The 23,442-nt window shown below is 35.5% G+C and overlaps 2 protein-coding genes across 3 annotated transcripts in view; one reads left to right on the top strand and one right to left on the bottom strand.

Annotated features, from left to right (window-relative positions):
• Positions 1-11,126, bottom strand: part of LOC127839213 (chitinase domain-containing protein 1-like) — a 39,689-nt gene extending 28,563 nt beyond the window's left edge. The window contains exons 1-4 of the mRNA XM_052367487.1: positions 11,043-11,126; positions 4,524-4,664; positions 3,559-3,714; positions 2,086-2,218 (exon numbers count right to left, since the gene is read on the bottom strand). Of these exons, the coding sequence (XP_052223447.1) occupies positions 2,086-2,218; positions 3,559-3,714; positions 4,524-4,643 (409 nt within the window). The 5' untranslated portion in view covers positions 4,644-4,664; positions 11,043-11,126. The remainder of the gene's footprint in view (positions 1-2,085; positions 2,219-3,558; positions 3,715-4,523; positions 4,665-11,042) is intronic.
• A 1,160-nt stretch (positions 11,127-12,286) lies between these two features.
• LOC127839208 (telomere-associated protein RIF1-like) overlaps positions 12,287-23,442 on the top strand; it is a 73,038-nt gene continuing 61,882 nt past the window's right edge. The window contains exon 1 of one of the 2 annotated variants that reach the window (XM_052367481.1): positions 12,287-12,318. The gene's annotated coding sequence lies outside the window, so the exon portion shown is untranslated. The other variant, XM_052367480.1, reaches the window with a different exon arrangement.

Below are 23,442 nucleotides of genomic sequence, written 5' to 3'. Positions count from 1 at the left end.
CAATCACCCGATATAATGACCACAAAGACATGTTTTGTGTTGAATATTTTGTAGAAGTTATATAGTATTTGTAAGTTTAAAATTCACAAATATGAAAACAAGAAAATTGACCATGCACGGAAACTAGATTTTCACATTCTTATTAATTTAGTTTCATTTAATTAATTTTGAAAGTATGGTCTGCATCTTAGCTACCTTGAAACTCAATTCCAGAGAAAATTTATTTTGAGTTACAATTATTTTAAGCCTAACTTGCCCCAAATGCAATCCCATCCTTGATCTGCATGAAAGCTTTCTACAAAATACTTTTTTTTCCATTTTTAGTACATTTTTAGGGCATAATTCTGCTAAATACCGGTAGTAGGTCAGACTTATTGGTCTTGGTCTGTGACATTGAAGACATGTGTTAAGTTTCAGTTAAGTTTCAATGGAATATCTGCAGTTGTTACAGACATATGTACTTGTTGCATGCAAACTTTAACTGGAATTTCAGCTAGCACTCAAGCCTTAACCTGACAGGTTGGTCAAAGTAATAGGGTTTGGTCAGTGAATGTGCATTTAGATACTGAACAAGATTGTAACATGTTATTTCAATATCTGTTGTCACTATATAGATATGGATATATAGTAGATGCATACAAATATAAGCCAGAATGTTCTAAGAACATGTACAAAACTGGGTATAATTCTGCTTAATTGCTGGTCAGAGTTACAGAACTTTGTCAGTGGCCTCTATGACCCTAAATACATATGTAAAGTTTCATTTGAATAGCTATAGTAGAAATGGTGATATGGGGATGTTGCATGTTCACCTTTACCAAATGTTTAACTCTCTGTGCGGGAACCGAATGTTGAAGGCCTTTGCAAACAGTTTGGATCCAGATGAGATGCCACAGAACTTGGCGTCTCATCAGGATCCAAACTGTTTGCTATTCTGATAGTATTCTTTGAAAAAAATCAAAGAAAATGCTAATTTTAGAAATTCAGCAAACGACATTTTAGCAGACGACAAATTTCCCAGCATGCAAAGGGTTAACTAAGTAGAAGAAAGCATACAATTCTGCTGAATTGCTGGTCAGAGTTATAGAACTTTGTCAGCCACCTCACAAAATTACCACAAACACATATGTGAAGTTTCACTTGAATACCTGTAGTAGAAATAGTGATAAAGGGAAGTTGCACCTTCACCTTAATCAAATTTCTAAGTGAAACAAGAGATGTGTTTGTCAGAAACACAATGCCCCCTACTGTGCCGCTTTGATTTTTATCATTTGGCAGGTATATGACCTTGACCTTTCACCACTCAAAATGTGCAGCTCCATGAGATACACATGCATGCCAAATATCAAGTTGCTATGTTCAATATTGCAAAACTTTAACCAAGGTTAAAGTTTGTGACAGACAGACAGGCCAAAAACAATTTACCCCTGATCATTCGATCCGGGGGCATAAAAAGGGGGAATAATTCTTCTAACCTGTAGGTCAAAGTTATGGAACTTGCTCAGTTACCCAAAACAATGAACCAGAACACATAAACAAATATTCTTGAAACTGTGATACTGAAATGTTTTACATTTAACTAAACCAGACCCATTACGCAGACATTTGGGTGAGAAATATACCTTGGACTATTCGACGAATAGTGGAGCTAAATATGCTTGTCTTCTTTTACTGCTTTTTAATTCCAACACATTTATTTGTTGCAATCATGGCGTGTGGTTAGATGCTACCATGTCTGCAATAGTCATGCAAGGTTCCATGGTTCCTTTAGCGGACAGGGTAGCTTCTGCTGACCATACTGTGCAGATGATGCATGCATTTCGTATGACACAGGCCATATCGTAACCCACTTAAATGCTGTGAACTGTGTCTTCTGTTTTCTGATGTTAACATCTAATAAATTATAACCAAACAAACTTGTTCACAGAGATATGTATAAAATCTCCCCTCTTCACTGAAATAGAGGTATATACTATCATAGCAATAAGTTTAACAAATTCACAGGTTAGGGAATTAACTTTTGGTGATTTTTGTCCATGGTTCACTGATTAAAGTAAAGAAATAAAGAAAATTAACCCCGAGTACCTCTATCCACATCGTGAGTTCCTGTGACCCCAAAGTGACCACTAGGCTTTCGCCGTACTTGTAACCAGACTGGTGATATGTATGAAAACTTCCTCGCAAATATCTTCGCAACATCATACCCATGGCTGTTCCACTAGCAAAACACACAAGTCAATTGATATGAACCGTGCTCTAGAAAAACGGGGTTTAATGCATGTGCATAAAGTGTTTTCCCTAATTATCCAGTGCAGTCCCCACAGGCTAATCAGGGATGACATTTTCTGCTTTAACGATTTTTTTTGTTTAAAGGAAGTCTCTTCATCATGAAAATCCAGTTAAGGCACAAAGTGTTGTACCTGATGAGCATGTGAGGACTGCACAGGCACAAAGTGTTGTACCTGATGAGCATGTGAGGACTGCACAGGCACAAAGTGTTGTACCTGATGAGCATGTGAGGACTGCACAGGCACAAAGTGTTGTACCTGATGAGCATGTGAGGACTGCACAGGCACAAAGTGTTGTACCTGATGAGCATGTGAGGACTGCACAGACACAAAGTGTTGTACCTGATGAGCATGTGAGGACTGCACAGACACAAAGTGTTGTACCTGATGAGCATGTGAGGACTGCACAGGCACAAAGTGTTGTACCTGATGAGCATGTGAGGACTGCACAGGTACAAAGTGTTGTACCTGATGAGCATGTGAGGACTGCACAGGCACAAAGTGTTGTACCTGATGAGCATGTGAGGACTGCACAGGCACAAAGTGTTGTACCTGATGAGCATGTGAGGACTGCACAGGCACAAAGTGTTGTACCTGATGAGCATGTGAGGACTGCACAGGTACAAAGTGTTGTACCTGATGAGCATGTGAGGACTGCACAGGCACAAAGTGTTGTACCTGATGAGCATGTGAGGACTGCACAGGTACAAAGTTGGTATGGTGTCCGCCCACCAATATGAAGGTCATGGGTTCTATCCCCATTGTGGGAGCATTCTTTAGATCTCCCACATATACACCAAGTATTGGTTCTAGTCCCAGGAAACGGACTCAAGGCGTTTCAAATATGTCACAGGCTTTCAATGCAATCAAGCTAAAATAAATAGGTTTAAACTAAAAACTATTATGTTCCGGGACTTAAAAACTAACAAGAAACAAGAGCTGTCACCATAGGATGACTTATACCCTCTATAAACGCTTGATAGAAGTTATGAGCTTTTTTCGAAACCTAATTGCAGATTTCGAAACCTAAATACGCCCCTAAGTTCAAGGTCAAGGTCACAGGGGTCAAAATTTGTGTGTGTATGGAAAGGCCTTGTCCCTATACACATGCATGCCAAATATGAAGGTTATATCTCAAGGGAAAGAGAAGTTATGAGGATTTTTTTAAACCTAAACGCAAAGTGTGACGGACAGACGGACGGATGGACAGTGAGATCACTATATGCCCTCCTTCGGGAGCATAAAAACAACACACAACTTGCAAACCTACTGGAGTCACATATCCTAGAGTATCTGCTTCCAACTGCTTCAACTCATTGGTCAGACTGCAGTAAGTGTTGTGCTCTTTGACGATATCCTTCCACTTGGGGTCTGTAGTCACCAGATCACGTTCTACCACTGTCTTGTCTGACAATGTAATCTTCGGCTAAAAAAGTTCTTTCAGTAAAAACGATCTTTTTCAATCTTGGAAAATTGGTGCATGTTGAGTGGTAGATTTAACCCTTTTCCTCTTTGAAGCAAAGTGAAAATGGCTATGTGCAGTCTGTTCAGGTTTTATGCTGTTCACTGCTCATCATTATGTTAGGGTTGGAAATCAAGCATTTAAAACTTGAATCTTGAAAGTAAAGTCTTTAATTAAATTCAACTTTCTAAGGGACTACACACGCATCAAAATATGTATCTAAGTGGTAAAGTGTTAAATATTGATTCTTTAATCTGGATCTGCAAAACTAACTTGTATGATCTAACAAACAAGAAAATCAGTGCAACTAATGGATGCACCGAGATAATGTGCTTTGTCAAAGGTGGGAAATTTTACCCTTTACCACTTAGATACGTATTTTGATGCATTTTTAGTCCATTAGGAAGTTACATTTAAATTAAATTTAAATTAAATCCAAAAATTTAGAATAAAAATGGTATCAATATTATATTGTATAAGGTTCAATTAATAAAGCTGGATAGAGAGATAAACTAAAAGTTGACATTTAAATTATTTTTTTTAAACCTCAATAGGAAATTTTAGACAGTAATTTATGACATAAATAAATACTTTTTGAGATTTGGAATAGCCCCAAATTTGACCATGCATATGAGCTTTCTCAGAAAATCTACAGGTCCACACCACATTTTAAGGGTTACCACAACACATTTGAGGGGATACTGGCTAATTTTAAATCCTTATATTTACTTTTCGGACTCCAGAATTAAGTAAAAGATGCTCTTCTTCTCTACCTCTTCCTCCTTTTGCTTCTTCTTCCCCCTGTCACTTTTCGAGAGCGTCGCAGCACTCGGTGTGGCTAGAAGGATCACAAACCCCAACACTAACAGCTGGTACAGGAGAAAACGTCCCATCTTGAGTATATTGACAGCCAGCTACAAAACATGAAACATAACATTTCATCAAAGAAATGCATTTAATTAAAACTGTTTTTACTTCTCTTCACTTACAGCTGTCACAGAAAATGCTTTGTAAGGCACTGACCCCTACCTTCGCTATTGCTTTCAGTAATTATTGTTAAACAAAACTGATTAATGCAATCTAGTAACATTTTTATGATAATCGGACTCTTCAAAAGTAATTTAAATGTTAATCATCAATCTTCTTTTCTTTATTAAAAAAAACATAAGTTTTTTTATCAAATACTCAATTAAACTTTAATGTTACGTTAGGGCTTTACTCCTATAAATATGTGGTCGATATACATGGGTAGATACTAGATAACATCTAATTATTTGGACTACAGTAAAGGCACTTAAACAAAAAGGCCTGTCCGCGGTGTTCACTTTTCCCAATGGGTGACATTTCGCGGGGAAGGACACGCTGCTGACCGCTGTGTTTGACGGACACCCGAAATCGCCGGGATTGCACACGATCGTTAACAGGAACACCCGTAATCACCGCGATGACGCGCAGCCATCGTAAACACCTGTCTGCGAGGGTCATTCACGCATTTTAAATGTACATGTACAAAAGAAAATCATATACTACATGTAGATATTACATGTATGTGCACATGCGTACTTTAATTCGGACAGTACGTAAAGTCTGAAACGTAAATAAGTGTTTAGATGATCAATACTATTAACTCTTATGGTGTTAATCAATTCAATTGCCCTTTTTAACAACAAATATCGAGTTTCAAAGAAATCAAGTGAGTATTAAATCATTTATTTACTTGTGTTCGACTTAAAGTACTGTCCGAATTTACGTACTGCATCAGTATGTTACGACACTTGTGTGCAGTCAGTAAACAATACAATAATTGTTTCATTAATGAAGGAACTGAAACAGCGCAACGGTAACGATACAGCGTGTTTAAATGATATTTTATTAAGAGGAAATGTCAATGCCAAATCATTCGCGAGATACCACGGTACTAACTTTAGTTGATTTACAACGAAACTTTTAATGGAAATTAAATGATCTCAATGTTGTACCTGCTACAAAAAAAATATTCACAAATAAATACACCCACACCAATTTTAGCGCGCTTTTAATCAGCACAAAGAAATTCATTTATTTCATGTAGAAGTTGTATCCGAAAATAGCTGTACACAACGCTTTCAAACCGTATCAGGTGATTTACGCATGTTGGAATACAACTGTCCTGATTGGGCGCTTATTTCATCAAATCTTTAATTTGCTTTTAAAAATGGAAAAAGGGCAAATATGGGATAATTGAGCAGGGCCCTCAATCTATCAAATCTGCCGCCGAATTTCGGTGGCAGTCCCCCAACTGAAAAGTATACTTTTTTCCCCTTTTGGGGGGAAAAATTCCCCCTAAAAAAAAAAAAAATTATTTTTCTTTTTTTTTTTTTTTTTTTTAATAGTAAGATGTGTCTCATGATATTATATCTCAGTTCTATTTCAATTTAATCTTTTCAAACATACTAAATTATGAAAAATGCAATGAATATAGTGCAAACATGTACAAATGAAATAATGAGAGTAAGTAAAAAAATCCCCCAAGAAGGGAAACGCCGCAAAAATTCCCCCTCCTAATGGCTGCGGACCCCTTCCCCCAAAGTAGTGTGAGGGCCCTGTTGAGTAATGGATAAAGATGGGAGAAGTTGAATGTATGCGATTGAGACAGTTGACAGGTATGTATCGGGGAATCCAGTGACTCGGGATAATACGATTACAACAATCAGTGATGAGTTCTCCATGGCTTCAAACTTTTAATTGCATAATCAAATACGCATTTATCACTCCTCCAGGTGCGGTATCTTACAGCTAGGTGCAAACACGGTTTTATTTTATACGCAGCGTTTAAAAAGACAGAAAACACTGTCATGGGCATGGGTGTGAAATACATTATTCATTACCACTTTTAAATGAAAGGGATCAATGCAATATGTTTATGTTCAATTATTTTATTTTTAGCGAACACGATAAACACCGCGGTAGATATTATGGGTCTGCGGTGATTGTTGGTGTTCGCCTTATGGCAAACAGCCCCCGCGACATTTGATCTGAGCACCCATCACGAGTTTCATATTGGTAAGCGAACACAGTGAGATGAACACCGTGGCAAGTGGCATTTGCTTAAGTACACGGTGCCTGTTTTGTATCATGTCTATCCATGGTATTGGCCCTCTTAATGAAAACATTTAAATTTTTTAAGTGAAAAAATACAAAAAAAACGCATGTGTTATATATCAAGATATAGTTAAATGTGTATTCTTGGACATAACAACGAAAACTGTATTTAAATAAGTAATGTTTTGACAAAATACTTGCTAGACTAAGCTCCCTTTATAATCATTTAAATTAAAAGAACAAAATCATATAATACTTTGTTAGATGTAATTGAATTGATATTGAGATAAAATACACATTAGACTTCTTTCTAAAAAGAAATTAAAAAAAAAAAATAATAATTTTTTTTTTTTTTTTTTTTTTTTTTGGAAATTGGGAATTTTTTGCAAAATTTTGGGAAAAAAGTATACTTTTTGGGATTGGGAACATAGCCCAATTTCGGCTATAAAATCGGGCCAAAAAAACCCTGCTATGATACCTTAGGAAAAATTATTTTAATGACATCATAATTGTGTAGCGATTTGCACTAAATACTCTCTAATTATTTGTTTTTCTTCGCAACCGTTCCAGAATTAAGTCATTACTCAATTATCTCCCCTGAATACTCTTCTTCAGTGGGTATAAGCCGAAGACTGGTTCACTACATATAGTGACAGTCTTTACCAAACACAATTTAGGTGAACATAACCCGTCTTTAATATATTCCCAAATCTCAGATTTCTGTCGAATTTATTTGCTTTGATCTTTTCGATATCTTATTGTTATTATTATCCTGACAAATCACAAACGCTTGTTAAAAAATTATTTGTTTTAACATTATAGTTGGCATCTCTATTCTTCCAGTATTCTAGCGGTATTTCAATAACGACACCCTACTGTTTATTTGTCAGAATTGTGACACATTTTCCATTCGCTCTCAGAAAGAAGTTTTGCGTGTGATCATAAGCAATATTCTGGTAAGTTGTCGTTGTTATCCACCAGAAACACATTTATTCACAAAATTTAAAGATATTCGATCTAACTTTTTAGTCTTTTAGCTTTAATTTTAAACGTATTTACATCTCGTCTGCTCGCACTTTACCGATATCCCAAAAGGTTACATATCACTATAATTAGTTTAGGCCTAAAACCACAAAATCCGATACCGTTGGATTTTCGTACCACAATCTTACGTAAACAATCTTCCAGATTCGAAATCAACAAAAAACAAGACATTTATAAATTGTCTGCATTATTGATCAAATTTTAAGATATTTGTTGGAATTTTGTTTTTAGAAGCTGTTCTGCCAAGGCAAGAGCTGGGCATCATACAAGCCAGCAAAACTGACAGTTTATCCCGAAAGGTTACATATCACTATAATTAGTTTAGGCCTAAAACCACAAAATCCGATACCGTTGGATTTTCGTACCACAATCTTACGTAAAAAGTCTTCCAGATTCGAAATCATCAAAAAACAAGACATTTATAAATTGTCTGAATTTGTGATCAAATTTTAAGATATTTGTTGATTTTCCGTTTTTAGAAGCTGTTCTGCCAAGGCAAGAGCTGGGCATCATACAAGCCATTCTATCCAGCAAAACTGACAGTTTTGGTTTACAGAAATCAACAAAGGAGGGATTCCTGAACTATCAAAATTTCCAAGCTATACACACACTTATTATCTGTGGTGATCTTTATTGGTTCTGTTTGTTTACTTGGATGGGACATGTGTGAACTTTTATAGAACTTTGAAAAGTCTATATATGTCTATCTACAAACAAAAATCAGCTATGGTATAATAAGATCAGTTGTGCAAACAATGTCAAAGGGTTGTTAAATTAACAATTTGAAGGCAATTATGCTGAAAAAATATGAAAGTTCCCATGCAAATTTTGTCTGTATATCGACAAGTGTCTGCCGATAATTGTCAAACTAGTAATACAAAACTTACCACAAGTATGTAAAAGCACTTAGTACCTGTGATCATTTTTAGTAAGATAGTGTAATTCTAAACAGTAGCAAATAGCTTGTTTAGTAAATGCATAAGGCAATTAATATGATTTCCATTCTATTGTGTAATTAATAAATTGGTTGTTACTTGTTAATCCATGATAAATGCTTTATGTCTAGTACAAAACCAGCAATGTTAATTTTGTAAAAGGTAATACAATAACACCACTTTGTAATTTCATATACATAAATATTCTTGAAATGTAGGTTGATGACAGTGTTTTAGTTTTACTTATTTTGTAACTATTATTTTATGTGCAAATAAATGATGTGAAGTGTTTTGTATCTCCACACAATACCATGTACCTTTTTATATATGTACTGTGTTATGTGTTATTTGAATGTTTAAATAAAAAAATATGGATGATATAACATGATGCATTCTAATATTTGCATTCAAATTGTAACTATAGAGCTAAGTGTATGCAGTTTAGACTGTGATTTTAGAATTGCTACAAAATAGCTAGTTTTTTAGTGGCGACAAAATTTTAACTATTCAACAATAGTTTGCGAAAGAAAATTAGAAACCTGCAAGATACCTGTATTTATTAAATATTTTAATTGCGAAACAAGTATGTTGTTATGCTGTTACATATAATTATACATTAATAATAAATAAGAAGACAATTAGTGGTGTTAACGTTTCCCAACAGTAGAAATAATTCTTCTGATGAAGTCAGTGATATACAGAAGAAAGCTCCAGGTATGGCTTTCAATACGTAGAGTGTGTTATTTGACAGTCTAAAACTTATTGGATTAAAAAAAATCCTGTCAAATTTGTCAATCAAAATTGATTTGACACATCACATGATTTTGATTATGTTAAATCAGTGTACTGTATGCTAAATGCAACTGCTTTAGCAAGCTGTCAAGTTGAATTGAGACATTTGATGAAACAAACTGTTTCCTGGGTAGGACCAGTACTTAGTGTCTATATGACGTACCATGACGTCGAAAGTCTACAAGACCTACTAGGTAGAACGAGTAATGTTCTTCGACGTACAATTTTCACCGACCCTTGAGTGTTAGCCAATCAGAAGACACCTTACGTCTGTTGCTTTTAGAGATATTTGACATTGAACATTATTATTATTTATACCGAATTATGCGACTATCCACCGCTAACTCATAGATATTGTGCGTATTTATTAAACATTATTATTATTATAATTTATACCAAATACGCACAATATGAGTTAGCGGTCGATAGTCGCATAATTTGGTATAAATTACCCACTTAAGGGATCAATACAGAGACCTCCCAGTGACTAAGCCAGTTAGCAGACACTCCATTCACTATACCACAGACACCGAACCAGCTATAAATTCCTGTGGCTAGAAAACAAACAAAAAATAAGATGCTAGATCTTTAAGCTTGGAACATGTAACTCTTTTTAAGATTGATTTTTTGGATGCATTACTTTATTATTGCAACAATTATAATATTTTGAACACAATCATGTCCATATATTTATTAAAAATACATGGTTATCAAAAAAACTTTAAAAGCTTTTGCCTGTAAATTAGGAAGCACCTATAATCATATTACATTTTATTGAAAAATAAGCGGCATATAACACATTTGATAAAGCTACTATTAACGCATTAACAAACTACTTACGTGTGTGTTAGGTAATTAAAAAAATCATAGCATCACCTTGGAATAAACATTTACCTACTTTCCAATGAGCACCGGAAATCATGAGAATGATCACCATAATAGTCATGGATAACCATCAAATAAATAAAAACTTCAAAAAATTGAAAAACATTAACTTTCCAGCACTTCTTGAAGGTTTTTCCTTAAAGGGACTATACGATGAGGAGGGCCGATACTATAAAGGAAAGGGATAGTTAGGGGTTGTGCAAACCTGGCAGCCACACAACCTTTCACAAATTCGTGACCACTAAGGTAATAAAATATTCTTTACAAAAAGTGAATTAATAATCTTGCGCCTTTTGTAGAATCGGCTCCAGAATATGTCACGAGTTGCTCTCAAAAGTTTGAATCCAATTGGAACCTACAAAATTAGTATGTTGTAACCTACAAAACAAACAAAATTTCGCGAAAATATATAACATTCTTCTGCAAGTCCAGCGGATAAGACTTCATGCAAATGCATATTAAAGCCCATAAAACGAGATTGAATTGTCATTTATTGTTATATTAGACAGAGGAAAACTTTAATCACTTAAACATACCAAAAAAAAAGATACTTACGTGTAAACTCGCAGACGCTTGAAACTTTAATACAAGCGCTTGAATTGCTCAAGTATTAAGAAATACGGCCCACATATAACACGGGCGTTAATCATGGTCGCCTCCTGTATTCTGTATTTCTTGTCTTAACTCGTGATCATAAAAAATACATATTTTCATTCGTGGCTGCGCCACTCGTGAAAATATTATTTTATATGATCACTCGTGAAATAAAATCGATATTCCATCGAATCCAACAAATATCCTCTATTAAATGATTTCAAGAATTAGCTTACTGTATGAACACATCTGTTATAGAAGTAATATTTTGCGAATATTCAGAATTTATCAGTTATTGGATTTATTGAGTATTACATATTTTTGGTTCATACAAAGACCTATAGAATACATAGGTCTTTGGTTTATATTGTTCAATATGTTTTTTTATGTTGCTGACTTCTTTATTGAGTTGGTTACTTATATATTTACATATTTACATCTTGTTTTTATAGAATGTTTATATGTTCTGTACAGATTTGAGTTAACGTATAAACACTGAACAAAAATCAAAAAGAAAATTATCTATCAAATGTAAATCATGAGATGATTTATATATCGTGTATTGGCTCCACCTGCTATCCTTAGCGCCACCTCCTTGGCACTGGGTTCATATTTTTTGAAAAATTCAAAAATATATATTAGTTCTGCAAATAACCCATGTATTTGTGCATGCTGCAACGAGTATATGTTGAACGCACTTGTTTGATGTCGTTAGCGAAAAAATCGGGTGGACAGTTGCTCGTAACACAGGAAAAATACATCGATTTGCTTTCAAAACCTTTACAATGTCACAACTTATAAAGGTCTTCACGTTTGAAAATCGCTTGTGATTGTATGTTTCTGTAAATTTGTGGATGAATAAATGTTCGCTGAATCGCACTACATTGTCTGATTTTTAAAATAATGAGAAATATGTTAAAACAACAACACATAAAACGTTTAAGCTTTGTTGACGACTTTCCTTAGTTCAATTGTTAGGTCCTGGACAAAAATAACTTTAATAAGAGATGTGCCCGTAAGGTGCAAGTTCTGATTATCATTGAATAGAAGTTGGCGACGCTTCATTTGAATAAATTATCAGAAATGTTATACGTGTAATAGCAGGGTGTACCGACCTTAAATTAGTTTGAATGATCGGGTACCAGATTTAACTCTAAAAATGACCGGTGTGGTTTGTGAAACCGGAACTTGACCGTTCTTATTGTACAAACATTTCCCGCGAAATAAGCTACTAATGGTAAGTGAAACGAAAGAAATAGTAAACAACTGTGTTCATGTATTTTAATGGCGATATACAATTTACAAATATTGGTAAATTAACTGTATCTCATTAAATTCACAAATTTTGCGGCTTCGTTCAATATTTTGCACGATGATCTTGTTGGTGTTTCTTTTTTTGCTGTAAATCAGATTCACGTTTAGTTAACTTAAACTCTATGAAACACTCAAGTTGTCTGGTTTTGGCATAGTTATAAGTTAAATCCTCAAGTATGATAACCGAAAGATAAAGGAGATAAAACAAAACAGTTTTTCCCTCGAAATTTGACCCCTTTCCCAATCATGAAAAGCATTTTTATCCCAAATTACTGCTAGTTTCAATAATCCAACTCCCAGCTATTGACTCGACGGGTTGCTGGGAGTTGCAACTGCTTACGGCATATTCCATGTCAAGTCCCCTGTCCAGAATCCGGCCGGCAGTTTAATCTGAAATATTAGCCACATAAACTAATTTCTGGCATAAATAAACATTAATAGATCTTAAATATATCCATAATGCGCAAATAAAAACAACTTATCGTGTAAGTACCTGTTATCGAACAGCACCTATTATCGGAAGTTTTGTTTTGGTTGTGTATGCACATGCGCAAAAGTGCGCATGACGTCACATTGATAAACAAATGGTCGCACATGAAGTCCATGACCTACTTGCCTAACTTACTTGAAACAAATGCGCCGAAAACAGGCTAAAGGAACGCATTTATTATTATTTACACCGTTTTGTGTGTTTTATGCTATTACTTTTTGAATGCATTTATCAAAACGTGCATTTACACACCAAAAAGCATATTTCCATTTGCAATTTTGATTGCAGCAGACGCAGATTTTTTCGCCCAGTACGGGACACGTGATAGTCATGTGACTTAGTATATACTGGAGTAGTATTTATGAAGTGTCGGGTAATAGGTCATGTTAACAACGGCCGCCATTTTGTTTTGTCTGCTAGAGGTGACAATTATCAGGGAATCATTGTTATGAATTCTTGAACGTAGTTTGCTGGAAAACTTTACAGATAAATAATTAAATGATTGAACTGTTAGTCATTTGTTAAAACAAAATGTTTTTGTCATTTTAAGTGTTAGCATTTTAACAGGGCTTTCCTTAGACCTCAAATCTCAAGAGTCAAGGACTCTTGGGACCATATTTTCAAGAGGCAAAATCAAACTTCTGAGAGTCCTAATAATAACGCAGGAGAGTCAATGATTTTTTGCAATTTAAGCAAATTACTGACATATAATATATAAAAAGCAACAAATAAAAAGATACATGTATGTTAACATTTATTTCTTACATTTTACTGTCACTACAACCAGGGGTTTTTTTTTAGAGAAAGGGGAAGACGCTGGACGCTGGGTGAAAGGGGAAAAAAAGAGTGCGAAAGAGAGATATTAGGGGAAAAAATAAAAACTGCTCATTTCAATGTCAATAACTCATCAAAAGAGACTTGTCTCTGTCCTTTTTGTTCTTAAACACATTTAACAGGTATTAAAGTCAAAGTCCTTAATAAAGTTGCAGGTGTAGATCTAATAATGGGAAATGTTTTCAACTATATTTTTGTACTGGGGCCGGGGGACGATGTCAATTTTGTGATTTCAATTTCATGATGAATGGGTTGACGATCTTGATTTGCTACAGTATTGGAAGGGAAAGGAGCGGCAGCTGCCGATTGTCTACTTTCACTTTCACAATGTTCGATGTTGATTACCTCGGAATCCTGCTGGGTTATAACGGTTTTTGATGATTCTTTCTTAAAAAATGCCTCGATGCGTTCAGTATCTTCCGAGTTCGAATGTTTTATTTTGTTTGTGTAAGAACGCTAATTGTGAGACATTTTTTTCTGTTTTCACGTTTATACCTCGGCTTGCACATAGCCCGGATGAAAATTCGACTGGTTTCCGGTAATTAATTGACGAAACACCCTTCTCGCGCAAGACCGGTATCCAGTAAAATAGTCACATGATTATTACGATTAGTTGCCCAGTTTACATGACGTTATTTAAGAGCTATATTTAGAATAACTGGGATTCCCAGATGTTGTGTGTTCGTCTGGAGAGAGAGAGCGCGAATTCGTTGTACATGGTGCAAATTGGATAATTGTCGAATGCCCCAAGGAAAAATAAACATTTCTTTGAGAGAAAATATTATATTTTGGTGAAAAATGATATTTTTGGTGGGGAAATTGTATTTTAAGGGGAAAAATTCTGGTAGGGGAGGACGCCGAATATCGGCGTCACTTTCTTAGTAAAAAAAACCCCTGCTACAACACTATGCATTTAAACACAATATTTCAATGATTAATAAATACAAAACATGTATTCTAATACAACATTAACTTCATGTATACAGCAGAGTAATATGTCATATGTTCTTCTTTCGCACGTTTGGGGGTGTTAGGAGCACTGTCATTTAGATCTAAAGTACGCTTTGTCGTTGGCGTCTTACACACACTTTCAGAGTTACTACCGATTCCGAATTCGAAAAGGTTTCTCTGCGACATTTTCCGAATGCACTAGCACAATTACACTTTGCACAATTACACTTTATCCAATAACTTTGTTTGACCGTTTCGCGTGGCTATTAAATTAAAAATGAAATACAAAATGTGAAAAAACCCATTTCCGCTGGCTATCACAAAAAAACAACAACATACGGGTGGTACCTAAACACAATAGCCTATATAAATCGGTAAACTATAAAAGGAAATTCTTTCTACTCGCCGATAAAGGTGCCTCCGTATTTAATCCCATCAAAAATTCCGACGCCCTTAATTATTTCATGTGCCATCTTCACGGAAGACGTGCGACAAACACGCCGTTTTCTATGCCTTCTCAAACGGTCAATTATTACGCCTACATGTATTTTGTAATCAATTAGCTCATGCAAAAATTGTCACTTTGCCACAAGGCCAGTTGTATCGGTTCTATAGTTATTTTTAGCAACTTTGATGCAAAGCGTGTAATTTGACATTGTAGACAGTACATATGCCAGCATAACTTTCGCGCGTCTTTGAACTGAGCAATCATGAAGTGAAACAGTGATGGGTGCATTCAGCTTTGGAAATACATTCTGCCATACTCTGGAAATATCTCAAAATATGCTTTAGGCCACGACTTTTATATTTCTTGGTTTACAAAACCGCCGACCCTAATTTTTGGAAAATGGGAAAAAAAAAAAAATCGGAAAATCGTCTTTTTTTTATATATTTTATTCCCGACCGCACTGAAAAACGAGCGAAACGAGAAAAAAAACGATCCGGTTTAAGTACGGTTGCGAATAAAATCAAGTAAGTACAATCAACGATTGGTTCACATATATTACAGAGATCGGGATATTTTTCAATGTGACACAGTATGTACCAGTCCTTTTATGGGCACTTCTCAAAATTTATTTAATTACAGACAATAGGAAAATCAGCGTCAGTAAAATGTCGACAGCATCAAAATTTATTTCCGAGTCTGTGACGCAACTATATTGTTTAACATGTTTATTATATTAAACATACCCGATATTATAGTAGATAAAAAAGTATTACCTTGCAATTTGATAATTAGTATAAATAATCCAATAAAACACTGCCATTATTTACGATATATGTGTTTAGGAATTTTGTAAACACGTCCGCCATAGTTTATAGGAACTGTACAGAAAGTTTGGAAATCGGAACAAATCGGTATATCTCGGAAAATCATTGATAAATGTATTTGTCGTTTTAATGCTTAGGGCCGAGTAATTTCGGCAAATCGGAACTCAACTTGCGTATTAAAAATACTAGCTCAATTAACCGTTAAACTCCGCCTCCGTTCTCTGCAAAAGATTCGAAGGCGGAGCTATGCACGTGCTATTATTAAATTGGCGGATTGCAATTGAGAAACAAACGCACGATTGGTTCGGCATGTTGATTGCTAGACAAAGGAAGCCAATTTTGTCGGCGCGAAATTTGTCGCTTTATTGCTTCAGACAGCAAGCGGCTTTCCTTTGATGACGTCAAACTGTCAATTCACACAGACTGCACATTTTCAGAAGACTTTAACTGGCTCCTTGTTTACAATTCCAGTAAAAACACTTGCTAACATTAAACTTTGGATTAAATTATCAAAATAAAGCAAAAGCCAAGTTGACAAATATGATTGTATTAATACGCGTCAGTTTAAAAAAGACGTGTTGCGTTGTAAATCAACGAGTTTTCACGACAACAACAACTTTAACAAATATTACCGCGACGACGCGGGGATCGATCTACCTCGATTTTTTTTTCATGGACGATGTCATAAGTCCAATAAGAGCAAACACAAACTTTGTGTATGAGTAGCATATCTTACATAAGATTTATGCAACGGGCATCGCATTGCGTAATGGTGCGCATCGAATTACGGAAATGAAGCTTAGTTTTTCGTTTTAATGGGAGAAGAACGCATGTCATTTAATGGAGTGTTTAAAATTGCCTGATGTTACAAAAGGTGCTTTTAGGTGACTCATTTCATTTGAAGATATAGATGTGTTTCATTGCATAATTAGATTTTTCGTCTCTGTGTTAAGGTTATAAAAGATATGATGTCTTTGTTCTGATGTTATTAGTATTAACTTATTTTTCCAATGATGTTTTTTTTTTTTTTTTTTTTTTCGACCGCCCGATGGACCATTTTCAAAATAATTTTTGTAAACCAATTAAAAAAAAGTCGTGGCCTTACGGTGTTATGTGGATATGGATGTTATTATTTTTTATTGAATATTATTAAAACTGACGCGGATGAGTCCATTCTGTTTTGGTGGGTTTATAGTTCTTCTTAAATGCTCTGAGCTTTTATGAGTACATACGTACAGCTCAGAGAGTCAATAGCTGGGAGTTGGATTATTGCAACTAGGTGGGTTTAATACACGTCTTTTCCGCAAACAGCTGATAACAAACGCTATGATAAATAATGGAAAGTTAATACATGCGTCATCGAACCAGCAGTGTTTTAATTGGTCAATACTAGATTTCTTAATTAACCAAACTCCGCCTACTGGGTGGACTTGTGCTTCGATGATTGGAAACGGGCGTTAACGATTAGCGTGTACTAAATGAGATACTCCGCCCCGAGCCAATTATCGCTTAGTCTTAACAACTTTTGATCTCGTTGACGCAAGTCGGTACTTTCCCCCGGGTCAAATGTGACGCATGACGTAATTTTCTCAAGAGTCAAAAAGGGGTCTTCTGTAATTTTCAAGCGTCAAAACCCGGGAGCTCGGGTCAAAGGAAAGCCCTGATTTTAAGGTAATTTAACGTAATTTCTTAGGTGTTCGATAGCTGGTTCGTCTACCACAGGGCTCGAATTTAACTTTTTTTTCTACTTGCAAAACATTGCGAGCAGCTTTAATACCAACTGGCAAAATCAAAAACATTCTTGCAAATTTTGCTGGAAACATAATTTAATTTCGTTTTTTTGTAATCAACAGTTTACTTTGCTTTATCTTTCATATTGTTATTTCCATCTGTGGGCAAAAAGAAACTAGTTATTTTTCGCTTCGACGCCATGTCTGTTCAAGTTCAATGAACACGTGTGAATTAGTCGACTGTTTAATGTTCTTTGTACCAATACAATCCTCGTATCTGTACTATAAGTATACTAGTCTATATACAAGGTGCGCGCTTCCGCATACGGGTATTAGGACGTTCTATGACCTATGGTTTAGCGTTCAGGACGTCGAACGCATTTAGCAATATTACTTTTTTTTTCACTATTTCTTTACTCGCAAAAAATTACTTGTGGCTTAAAACTTAACTCGCAATCGGTATTTTTCACTCGCATTTTGCGAGTGTGCGAGTGTTAATTTCTAGCCCTGCTAACATACATGATATGTAAAGCTCACATAATATTGATATTAATCCAAAGTTTCAAACACATCAACGGTTCTTTTAAATGTATATGATTTTGCAATAGACAAAGCCGTGTATTCCCAGTAATTCCGAATTCGAAAATACTCTATAGACAATCTCTGGAATCCTCGGCGAGATAGATCTCGTGTCTAATCTACCAATCGTAATATACAGACTATCTCCAGAACATCCGTAAGGTAGATCGAATCATCAATTCAAAACTTCGGCTTTCGGTTTGATAACGGTTTTTGTGTCAAGTTTTTGTTTTGAATATTTCTCCACAATTCACTCGCTTTTGATATCTGTAATAACAGGTATTGTGTTTGTAACGATGTATTAGGTTGATTAAAATCGATTTTATAGACATATATGAGACATAATTTTTTTACATTAAAAAATGGTTTACAAGGAAGAACTCTGAGCTGTATGTATGTACTTATAAAAGCTCCGAGCATTAAAGAAGAACTAAAATTACCGCTTAAAATTTCCAATTGAAAGTTTAAAAATAAGGTTTTAAATGAATCTAAATATTCAGTTCGTCTTCCTATCAAGCTGTACTGAGTTACTGAGGTGAACTCGATAAAACGCTCGGCGTTACGCCGCATTCGCCAATTCCCGCGGCGTGTATTACTTTAGCCTAGTCGGTAAATGCAGACAATTTCCATTCTTATCAGTGACCGCCGCGCAACTCCGCATTAGCAGTGTGCTACTGGGCATGCCAAAAAATAAAAACATTGTTATAATAAATTGTTTAAGTACTGGAGTACATGTATAAAAAAGATAATTGTATAGAAAATTAATACGTATAAAAATTATGTTTTTTAATTCACAGGTACGTCTACAATATGAATGAATATAAGACATTTGACAAATTAATATTTAAATCATAACACATATAGGACAAGAATAAATGTTCCATAAAATGTCCAAATGAGAATAATAATTAGTAATCCGAAACACACTACGATTTTTAGCTCATCTATTTTTTGAAAAAAAATTATGAGCTATTGTCATCACCTTGGCGTCGGCGTCGGCGTTGGCGTTGGCGTCGGCGTCCGGTTAAGTTTTGCGTTTAGGTCCACTTTTCTCAGAAAGTATCAATGCTATTGCATTCAAACTTGGTACACTTACTTACTATCATGAGGGGACTAGGCAGGCAAAGTTAGATAACTCTGGCGTGCATTTTGACAGAATTATGTGCCCTTTTTATACTTAAAAAATTGCAAATTTTGGTTAAGTTTTGCGTTTAGTTCCACTTTTCTCAGTAAGTATCAATGCTATTGCATTCAAACTTGGTACACTTACTTACTATCATGAGGGGACTGGGCAGGCAAAGTTAGATAACTCTGGCATGCATTTTGACAGAATTATGTGCCCTTTTTATACTTAGAAAATTGACAATTTTGGTTAAGTTTTGTGTTTAGGTCCATTTTATTCCTTAAGCATCAAAGCTATTGCTTTCATACTTGCAACACTTACTAACTATCATAAGGGGACTGTGCAGGCAAAGTAATGTAACTCTGACTGGCATTTTGACAGAATTATGTGCCCTTTTTATACTAAGAAAATTGAAAATTTGATTAAGTTTTGTGTTTAGGTCCACTTTATTCCTACAGTATCAAAGCTATTGCTTTCATACTTGCAAGATTTATGAACTATCATAAGGGGACGGTGCAGGCAAAGTTATGTAACTCTGACTGGCATTTGGACGGAATTATGGGCCCTTTATACTTAGAAAATTGAAAATTTGGTTAAGATTTATGTTTTGGTCACTTTACCCCTAAAGTATCATAGATATTGCTTTCATACTTGGAACACTCACAAACTATCATAAGGGTACAGTAAAAGGACAAGTTGCATAACTCTGGTTGTCATTGTTACGGAATTATGGCCCTTTTTTGACTTAGTAACTTTTAATATATGGTTAAATTTTGTGTTTCGATCCACTCGAAGTATCAAGGCTATTGCTTTCAAACTTCAAATACTTACATGCTATCATGAGGTTACTGTACCTGGCAACTTGAATTTTACTTTGACCTTTGAATGACCTTGACTCTCAAGGTCAAATTATTAAATTTTGCTAAAATTGCCATAACTTCTTTATTTATGATTAGATTTGATTGATACTTTGATGAAACTACTCTTACCTGACATACCACAATAGACTTCACCCAAACCATCCCCCGTGCCCTCCCCCCCCTCCCCCCCCTCCCCCCCCCCCCTAATTTTTTTTTTTTTTTTTTTTTTTTTTAATAAGATCATCTCACAAATGACCACCACACCCTCACACTATACCCCCACCCCACCCCCCCCCACCCCCCCCCCAAATTTTTTTTTTGATTTTTTTTTTTTTTTTTTTTTTTTTAAGATCATCTCACAAATTATCACCACACCCTCACACTATACCCCCCCCCCTCCGATTTTTTTATTTTTTTTTTTTTTTTTTTCGCTTTTTTGGAAGATAATGTAATAAATGTCCACAACCCCACACTATACACCCCTCTTCACTCCACTCCTCCCTCCTTTGTGATTGAAAATGAGAGTCCCTTCACCTTTAAAAAGAAAATAGATGAGCGGTCTGCACCCGCAAGGCGGTGCTCTTGTTTAATGTTAACACGACGTTTACAAATGCTTCCAATATACAGTCATCATGTTTATTTCCCGACAAAAGCGCGCGATATTATGCTGCAATGTACAAGGTATACTCCTGCAAAGCGTGCCTGTATTGATTTTTTTAATACAAACTTTATAGCGCAGAGAACATTGAGTTTTGTTGATGTCGGTTAAAAGTTTCTTTGGTATATTTTAACAAAATTTTATCGCAAATATGTTGATATTTCCTCCAAAATAATTTCAAATCATACACGCCGAATCTTTATAGTTACAGTATTTTAGTAGAGTAATTATTATGCCCCCCTTCGAAGAAGAGGGGGTATATTGCTTTGCTCATGTCGGTCTGTCGATCGGTCGGTCCGTCCACCAGGTGGTTGTCGGACGATAACTCAAGAACGCTTGGGCCTAGGATCATGAAACGTCATAGGTACATTAATCATGACTCGCAGATGACCCTTATTGATTTTGAGGTCAACAGGTCAAAGGTCACGGTGACCCAAAATAGTAAAATGGTTTTTGAATGATAACTCAAGAACGCATACGCCTAGGATCATGAAACTTCATGGGTAGATTGATAATGACTTGCAGATGACCCCTAATGATTTTGAGGTCACTAGGTCAAAGGTCAAGGTCGCGGTGACCCGAAATAGTAAAATGGTTTCTGGATGATAACTCAAGAATGCATACGCCTATGATCATGAAACTTCATGGGTAGATTAATCATGACTCACAGATGACCCTATTGATTTTGAGGTCACTTGGACAAAGGTCAAGGTCACGGTGACCCGAAATGGTAAAATGGTTTTCGGATTATAACTCAAGAACGCATATGCCTAGGATCATGAAACTTCACAGGTAGATTGATCATGACTCGCAGAAGACCCATATTGATTTTGAGGTCACAAGGTCAAAGGTCAAGGTCACAGTGACCCGAAATAGTAAAATGATTTTCGGATGATAACTCAAGAACGCTTTTGCCTAGGATCATGACACTTCATAGGTACATTGATCGTGACTCACAGATGACCCCTATTGATTTTCAGGTCACTAGGTCAAAGGTCAAGGTCACAGTGACAAAAAACGTATCACACAATGGCTGCCACTACAACGGACAGCCCATATGGGGGGCATGCATGTTTTACAAACAGCCCTTGTTTTAACAGTAATTGTAAGATATTAAAGAAGACATCTGGGCGGAACTGGATTTTAAGTGTTTGACGTTATGAAAACACGCAAAGCTTGTCTACTGACCTATTGTGTAGACTGCTGTCTGCGGTGTTTTGACAAAAGGGATTAACATGTGTGAATGTCACTCTGCCGATTTGGTCCATAATTACTGGTAAACATTGTTCTGAATGTCGACGCAACAAGAATACAACTGTGAATAATAAATGCAACTATTAACTCAATAGTTACCACCTTCTTTTAGCAATGAATGGAATAACCTAACTTCAAAGAGAAAATAAATGCATTAGCGAGCAGAGAATTGACTTTGTTCCGACAATTAAAACCATTCCTTATGCATTCGTTGAACGTGTTTACTTGAGTAAGTTATGCCTTTAGACAGGAAGCGGCTTTTCTTTGATTACGTCAAACTGTCAATTCAAACAGATTTGCGAGATTTTTAGGGTCCTTGGTCATTTGTTTACATGTTCAGTATAGAAAAACACCTGCTTACATGAAAACTTTGGATTAAATTATCAAAATAAAAACAATGTTGCAAACTGTGTTTATATTAATTGGTAAGTATTAGTTAAAAGACGACGTTTTGTTTGTCGTAAATCAACGAGTTTTCTATACAACAACAACTACTTCTACAACCACGTCGGGATCGATCTATCTTGGTTGTTTTTTTTTAATTGTAAATATTATACAAATGTACTACATGTACATGTATGTACTTGTCATAAAAATAATTTTATTTGAAAATCAGGAAGTCAAACAAAATTAAATTGATCGTTATCTCGTAAAACGCAGAGTTTCCTCCGCGTTGCCAATGCCGAGGGCCGCCACGTCGGCTTATCAGTTTTTCCGATCGTTAACCGCCGCGTCTAAAATCATGCAAATGCCGCGTCTTACGGGATTTTCTTAATCTCCCTCCAGGTCAATCACCGCGGAGTATGGAGGGAAATTGGCAGGGTTCGCCAAAACCGTCCGTCCGCCGGTCCTGACCAGCAAATTTTTCTAAGGACCGACATGTGATTTAAGATAATCGGTCCGACTGACCAACACAATCGGATGAAAAATGGTTTAAAAAAGATCACTCAAAGTGTATAATAATATGCTGTTGGATTAATAGAAGGTAAATGCTTTTTGTTCAAATTCTGTCAAAATCCTTTTTTCTTACCTTAATTTTGATGTTTAAAGTTGGATTAGAATTGACTATCACATGCGAGTTCAAAATCAACGGTCTTTGTTAAAAAAAGCAACCGAGTGCGTCCGCCGTTTTATTTGTTCCATTTAATTTCTCCAAAACAAAAACTGCATAAAACTTGCTTCAACAGGCATTTGTGAGCATTTCTGTTAAATAGTTTTCATTATTATATTGTTCTGGGAAGGATATATTTTAATTTACACACCAACAATTTCTGAAATCAAAATTAGATTTTTCAC

Source organism: Dreissena polymorpha, chromosome 7, assembly GCF_020536995.1.
Source record: "Dreissena polymorpha isolate Duluth1 chromosome 7, UMN_Dpol_1.0, whole genome shotgun sequence".
NCBI classification, from domain to species: domain Eukaryota; kingdom Metazoa; phylum Mollusca; class Bivalvia; order Myida; family Dreissenidae; genus Dreissena; species Dreissena polymorpha.
Note: the sequence above shows the minus strand (reverse complement) of the source record. Positions and strands in the feature narration are given on the sequence as shown.